This window comes from Leptosomus discolor, chromosome 21, assembly GCF_034619465.1.
Source record: "Leptosomus discolor isolate bLepDis1 chromosome 21, bLepDis1.hap2, whole genome shotgun sequence".
NCBI lineage: Eukaryota > Metazoa > Chordata > Aves > Leptosomiformes > Leptosomidae > Leptosomus > Leptosomus discolor.
The window spans coordinates 4,603,960-4,611,097 of record NC_141411.1 but is presented as its reverse complement, the minus strand read 5'-3'; the positions used below and the strand labels follow the sequence as shown (position 1 = coordinate 4,611,097).

At 62.8% G+C, this 7,138-nt stretch overlaps 1 protein-coding gene across 1 annotated transcript; it reads left to right on the top strand.

Annotated features, from left to right (window-relative positions):
* The first annotated feature begins 4,319 nt into the window (after positions 1–4,319).
* SPDEF (SAM pointed domain containing ETS transcription factor) lies at positions 4,320–6,938 on the top strand. The gene is made up of 5 exons (XM_086476642.1): positions 4,320–4,767; positions 5,751–5,948; positions 6,033–6,080; positions 6,530–6,670; positions 6,760–6,938. The coding sequence occupies exons 1-5, from the start codon at positions 4,320–4,322 to the stop codon at positions 6,936–6,938; spliced, it is 1,014 nt and encodes a 337-aa protein (XP_086332768.1).
* The last annotated feature ends 200 nt before the right edge of the window (positions 6,939–7,138 follow it).

Here is a 7,138-nt window from a genome sequence, read left to right as displayed (position 1 = left end):
CGCCTGCTTAATCTGGGCCCCAAAAATCCTCCTGGCCGGCAGCCACCTGGCAAAGCCAAGAGGCTCCATCGCCTCTCCGTGCCCTGGTGCGGTTGGCCTCGTGCATCGTGGCACGGGCTGGCCCCTTTGGGGACCAAGGAGGAGAGCTGAGCCCAGGGAGGCGGCCAGGGCAAGAGGTGCTGAGTCAGACCAGAAAAAAGTGGAAATCCCACCCAGATTCCAACCCCAGATGGACTTTTGGGCAAAAAGAGGATCGCTGGGTCTGGGGGGTCCCTGTCCTCTCCCACCCCTGGGGTCCTGCCTTGCTGTTCTGAGGCACATGGGGCAGGTGAAGGTGAAAGGATTGGTTAAAGACAAATCCCACTGCCCGTGGGGCTGCTCTGGGCAGTCTGGGACACCTCTGGATCCCATAGGTCTCTGGTTCCTCCCGGGACAGCACAGCACGTCCCCATCCCTGTCCCCATCCTCAGCCTAGGGGCTGGAGGTGGCCCCGGAGCCTGGCCCTAGCCCGCTGTCTCGGCTGCTCCCGAGCCCACCTGCCTGGGAAGGGCTTTCAGAAGCACCCGGGGACTTGGGAGACCTCCTGGGCGCCGCGGGCAGCACCTCCTCCCACAGCGGGCCAACCTCCGCCGGTCCCACGGGGCTTCCTGAGCCGCGCTCCGGCACAACCTGTTTAACCGCAGATTTAATTTTAATTAACGGACCCATTGTTCGAGGGTGGTGGTTGGGTGGATTTCTTTTCTTTTCTTTTCTTTTTTTTTTTTCCCTTGCTCCCAAGGGCTGATCCCAGCTCTCCACCATCACCGGTGCCCATGTGCCTACCCTGAGCGACGGTGCGTTGCATTTACCAGGAGAGCTCGGGGTGATACAGGAGGTCCTTGTCCCCATCCTCATCCTCCCTCAGCTGCGGCATCCGCTCCTTCCCCGGGCTGCGGATGGGGCTGAGTCCCTGCAACCCTGTGGAGCTGAGCCATGAGCCAGCACCACCCAAAACCCTGGGCTTGCCGCTGGCCCCATGCCTCGGGGAGCGCAGGGAGCCCTGTCCCAGCCCCGCCGCCCCAGGCTTTTTGCTCGAAGGGAACATCTGGGTTTGTTTTCTCAGCCGGTTTTGGGGACCGGGCTGTCACGCTGCCCTTCGGGGGTGGACGCTGGCTTTTCCTCCTCGCCCCGCTCCGCGCTGCTGTGGGGAACGAGCCCTCGTGCCGGCGGCGCAGCCCTTTGCTGCAGCATCCCCACGGTGCCGGCGAGAGCGGGGAGCAGGGGCACCTTGTGCCCGTCCCAGCTGGCCAGGGTGTCTCCTCCATACCCATGGGTTGCAGTGATATAGGGTCACTCATGGTTTCGGGGCTCGGGGATGGCAGGGACCTCCTGGCTGTGCCCCAGTGATGGAGATTTGTTGTGGGCACAGAGAAACACTCAGGGGACTCAATGGCTCCATCCCAGTTTGGGGTCTGCTCCGCCGCTCTGCACCAGAGCCTTGCCTGCCCGTGACGGGGCTGCAGGCAGCACCGGCGCGTGGGGAGGGCTGGGCGAGGATGCCAGTGCTGGGGTGGGTGCCCTGCAGGCAGCACCCCACTCTGCCTGGCACCCAGGGGTGGCACCACTCTCACTCGGAGCCTCCTCACGGGCTGCTGAGCCCCCCGGCACCGCGCCTTGACCCCCGTGTGCCCATGAAGACAGAACCTCGGGGGCCTGGTGGGCTTTTATAACTGGGTGGCAGCTATTGAAAGTGTTGGAAGAACCAATTCCCTGATCGATTCCCCTCTTGCCCGGAGCAGCAGGGTAAGTACGAGGCTGCCTTGGTGCGGCTTCGCTCCGGTGTGAAGCCCCCGGGACCGGTGCCGTGCTCACCGCCGGCAGCGTGCACAAGCCGGGGAGCATTTGCCAGGGCTGATGCAATCACCAGCGCAGCCTCCTTTAGCTCAGGCGGGGAATGTGAAGGTTTTTGGGGTGCCGTGGGGTGTCAGAGCTCCCTGTGAGCATCTCGGTGCACCCGGGGCTGCCCCTCCAGCTCTGTTTTTCCAGGGAAATGCAAAAGGGGAGAGGAGAGGGAAACGGCCGCCCAAAGTGGCTTCTTAGAGCAAACAGGTCCCCACCCAGCCCGGCCACCTGCGTGCCAGAGCGGGAGAAAGTCAAACAAAGGCCCCCGCCCTGAGAGTACAGCACCGTTTGGCGGGTGATTGCTCAGGCTTTTGGGGCCATTTGCTTAAGGGATTGGGTCCTACTGGTCCCAGCCAGGAGGAGGGCGATGGGATGGGGATGTGGATGGGGATGGGGATGGGGCCGTCCATCCCACCACTTGCCCAGGGTTGGCTCCACAACCCTTCTCCTCCATGTGTCTGGCTTATGGCTTTGGGAGTGAAGCCCGGCAGAGGTGGGATGGGTGGAGGATGCACCATGATGCCGGAGCATCCTGGAGGCACTGGGGACGAGACCCCTGTCCCCTCCCCAGAAAGCCCCCGCAGCCGGCACTGGGCAGCGGGCTGGAGCCGCGCAAGCTGTTACCACTTGCCTTTTGTGCTGGGAGCAGCGTGGGGCTGGATTTGGGGCTGGATTTAGGGCTGATCTCCTAAAGCTCTTCTTTTAATCCAGAGCAAATCAAGGAGAGGTTTGGAAACCCGAACCATCTCTCGGGGAAACTGTTTGGGCAGAGGGGGCAGCTCAGTGGCACCGGCACCCCTTCTCCCTCCTCCTCCTCACTGCGATGCCACCGAAACCCTTCGGGAAAGTGGGCTCCAGCTCCCAAACCCTCAACCCCTCCCTGGGTCCCCACGAGGACAGGCTGGCACGGGTCCTCTTTAGGTGGCCACGGTTCCTCCAAGCGTTTTTCCAAGCTTTTGGGGCTTTCCCAAGGGTGAAATGATGGGCAGAGCTTCTTCGTGGTGCAGGTGATGCCCCATCCTTCTGGGGGCATTAAAATCCTCACCGACTGCATTAACTCATCCCTGAGAGCGGGATGTGGCAAGTGGCCCCCAATCAGTACCGCTGTGGTGAACGGGGCCGCAGCGTGTGGCTATTAACGACATTTAATGACCTGCCACGCCACCGGGAGCGGAGCTGGGCCCAGCAGCGTGGAGCTGAGCAGCGTTTGGCACGGCAGGGCTGCGGGGACGGTGACGCGCCGTCCTGGGTGCTCGGTCACCAGCGTCCCTCCTACGCCCAGCAGCCACGCTTGAGGGATGTGCTCTGCCTGCAGGAACCTGATGGTCTTTTCCCTCTTTAGTCTTTTAAACCTTTTTCTTCCCCTCCCGTCCCAGCTGGGATTTAGAGCAGAGAGGGCACCCCCTTTCCCTGGCCGCTGTCCCCCGTTCCCCTTTGGGGGCTGCCTGGTTTCCTTCGCAGGGTTTGGGGTTGGTTCAGGCTTTGCACGCGCCTTTTTTTATTGCAGGCTCCGTTGCAAAAGCTTTTTCTGCTTTGAAATCGCCACTTTGGGGTGGCTTTTTTTTTTTTTTCTTTTCTTGTATAAAGCAATGCTGGAGGCAGGCAAGGAGCTCGGCAGTGCCCTGGCCGTGCCCATCGCCAGCCTCTCCCCTGGCAGGGGCTTTCTCTTCCCAAAGCCTCAGGATGGCTCTTGGGGAGGTTTCTCCACGGATGGAGCCGTTCCCTGGTGTTGCCATGGAAATTCAGCAGGCTCATCCTCTTCTCCACGGCCTCCAGGACTCCCCGCTTACTGGAGACAGATGGGGACAGGCCGAATTTGGGTAGTTTTTCTTGCAAAAGAGTAAAAGGAAAGTTCTCATCCACGGGGTTGGCAGCAGCGGCCAAGAGCCGGGTGCTGTGGTGCTGGGCTCGGTCCCTGGCTTGGGAGAGCTGGGTTTGGGTGCTGTTGTGCAGGGGCACCCTTGGGTGAAAGCAGGAGGTGATGTTTTCCATGCACAGAAACGTGCCTGTATAAATATCCTTTGATGCCCACGGGCTGCCCCGTGCAGGTGCCCTGGAGCCCCTCCAGTGCACCCCGCTGCCTCCTGCAAGGGTGCTCAGCACCAGCTGGGGCTGAACTGCTGCCAACCTGGTGTGCAACTCATGGGAAGACCCAAAAAGCCCGTAGTGGTCAGGACCTGGGCTTCTTCTCCCTGCCGCCTGGTGCAGCTGGTCCTCCCAAAATCAGGACAGGCGCCCCCCCAGCCCCCCAGCCTGCATTCATCCAGGAGCTCGCAGGGCGCCGTGGGTCTCTTTGGAGGTTTTTTCCCCTCTAACAGGCTTAGTTCCTCCCTTTGTGCCTGGCCGCTGGGCGGGAAGGCAGGAATCGGTGCTGGGGTGAACCTCTCCTCTTCTCTCCTCCTCTCCCGGCAGGTTTAGAGCCAGCGCTGAGCGGAGGGATGGGCAGCGCCAGCGCCGGGCTGACCACTCTGCCCCCCAACCGCCTCGCCCGGCCAAACGCTGCCCTGCTGCCCCCCGTCCAGGACCCCGACACCTGGAGCTGGGGTTGCCCGGATAGCCCCAGCCCCCCCGCCACCCCCGAGCAACCCCTGCCTGCTTTCTGCCTGCACTACTTCGACATGCTCTACTCGGACGACATCGCCTGGGCCACCAAGGGCATGGGGGAACCATCCCAAAGCGGTGCCCAGGGGGGGCGAGGGGAGGTACAGAAGGAGCCAGAGCAATGTCCCATCATCGACAGCCAGGGCATGGGGCTGGGGGCCGAGGGGGACCTCCAAGCCAACCTGCACCTGGAGGAGCACTCGCTGGAGCAGGTCCAGAGCATGGTGGTGGGCGAAGTGCTGAAGGACATCGAGACGGCCTGCAAGCTCCTCAACATCGCCGCAGGTGGGTGCCCCCACAGCCCGCCCTGGGGGGCTGCGGGCAGGGTCAGCCCCGCTTTGGGGTGCAGCGAGGGAGCGACGTGCTGGTGCGGGGACTAAAGCCGTGCTGCAGCTCGGGGGTTTGCAGCCAGGCGCTGGGGTTTGGGGGAACGCAGTTTCTGCCCGGCTCCCCCCCAGCATCGCTCCTGGGTAGGGCTCTTTGCTAACACCCAGGGATGGCAGCAAAAGACCCCTCTGCCCTCGCTGGCTGGGAGTTAAGCTGGGGCAGGGGTTAGCAGAGCTTTATGCAGAGCCCTGTGCTGGGTGTGGGGTGCTGGTGTGACCCAGCTGGTGCCACAGAGCCAGAGGGGTGCAGGGACAGAGTGATCCGATGCTGAGCCCGTCCCCTCCCCTGAGCTGGGGGTCCCTTCCCCTCCCAGGGCAGCGCTACCGAGGTGCCTTTCAGCCTTGCAGGAGCAAGGAGCAAACAGCACGACTTTTATTATCCTTTTCTCATCCCATTTTCCCTGGGACGTTAGGAATGGGCAGATGCACGTGTGGGGTTGGGGACAGCCTGGAGCCAGCTGATGTTGCCCGAGCTGGGCGTGGGGTTGGGTGCAAGGGGAGCAGGACAGCCCAGGACCGAGTTCCCAGGGGTATCGCTGCCATGGGGCATCGCTGGGGTATTCTCGGGGCATCGCTGCCGTGACACAAGCAGTCTCGGGATGGACTTTGGTTCAGGCAGGCTCTGCCACCCGCTCCCTTGAAGCGTTTGGTGTCACCTGGGGTGGTTCAGGGGGCAAGCGGGGCTCCAAAAGGCTGGGTGAGGCATCCCGAAGCGAAGGGGGTGGCGAGGGGATAGTCTTCTCCCTGGGGTACCAGGGCAGGCTGAGAGCGGGGTGCTCCCATCCTGGTGGGTGATGCTGCAGCGGGGCTGCTGTGGGGTGAGCTGAGTTTCCCCGGGCTTTGCCCGGGCTGTCGCTGGTCACACTCACCCTCTGCCTCCAGACCCTGCGGACTGGAGCCCCGGCAACGTGCAGAAGTGGATCCTGTGGACGGAGCACCAGTACCGGCTGCCGCAGATCGGGAAGTCCTTCCAGGAGCTGTCAGGAAAGGACCTGTGTGCCATGTCCGAGGAGCAGTTCTGCCAGCGCTCACCCGCCTGCGGCGACATCCTGCACGCCCACCTCGACATCTGGAAGTCCGGTAAGTGCTGGGAGGGAACTGGGGAGGGTGGGCGATGCTGTGCGGCAGGAGATGCCCCTCTGACCGCCCGCTCCTCTCTTCCAGCTGCCTGGATGAAGGAAAAAGCTGCCCCAGGAGATGTGAGATACTGTGGTGAGTTCTGTGTGGGCTCAGCTCCACTGGCCTCGCTTCTGCCTCAGACAGGTCCAGGATGTTTGAGAGGTCGCTCCCTGCTTAATCGCAATTATCTGGTGTGTTGGAGCGGCTGCTGCAGCAGCATCCATGTGGTTGCACTTTCTCTGCCCCTGGGCTGTCTGCGAGGTGCAGCGAAGGGGAAACGGCCGTGAGACCCTCGCCAGCCCCGTCCTGCACCCCTTGCATCCCTGCGGGGCTGTGCAAGGGCAAGGACTGAGCTGTTTTCCCTGCTCCAAGATGACAAGGAGAAAGCTGTGCTGCCAGACCCAGTGCCTGGGCAGAGTCCCTGGAGACCCCCCAGACATCAAGCTGGGATTTCTCAGATGGGGACTGATGCAGGTCCCCGGGACGGTGCAAAGCAGCGAGGTCTCTCTCCCTGCCACCTCACCCATCCCTTCCCGTGACAGGAGGTGACGCCAGCTGGGCGGACAACGAGGTGGACTCATCCTGCGCCAGCCAACCCATCCACCTCTGGCAGTTCCTCAAAGAGCTGCTGCTGAAACCCCACAACTACGGCCGCTTCATCCGCTGGCTCAACAAGGAGAAAGGTGGGTGGGTGCTCTGGTGGCCCCAGGGCGGCTGCTGGGTGAACAGGCAAGGCTGTAACCGCCACCCCCGTGCCCTGATCCCTTCCCAGGCATCTTCAAGATCGAGGACTCGGCGCAAGTGGCCCGTCTGTGGGGCATCCGGAAGAACCGCCCGGCCATGAACTACGACAAGCTGAGCCGCTCCATCCGGCAGTATTACAAGAAAGGCATCATCCGGAAACCCGACATCTCCCAGCGCCTCGTCTACCAGTTTGTCCACCCGGTCTGAGCGGCAGCGGTGGGACAGGCTGAGCCCTGGCAGGGACAGGGAACCTTCGCTGCCTCCCTCTGCCTCCCAGCCACAGAAACCTCCTTCCAGCGCTAAAGACCGTGGCTGAGGTGCCCAGAGTCCTCGGGGGCCACCGGCAACAGACCATGGGACCCCTCAGACCCCCCAGCCTTGGAGGGGAGGGCTGAGCCCTCAGCTAG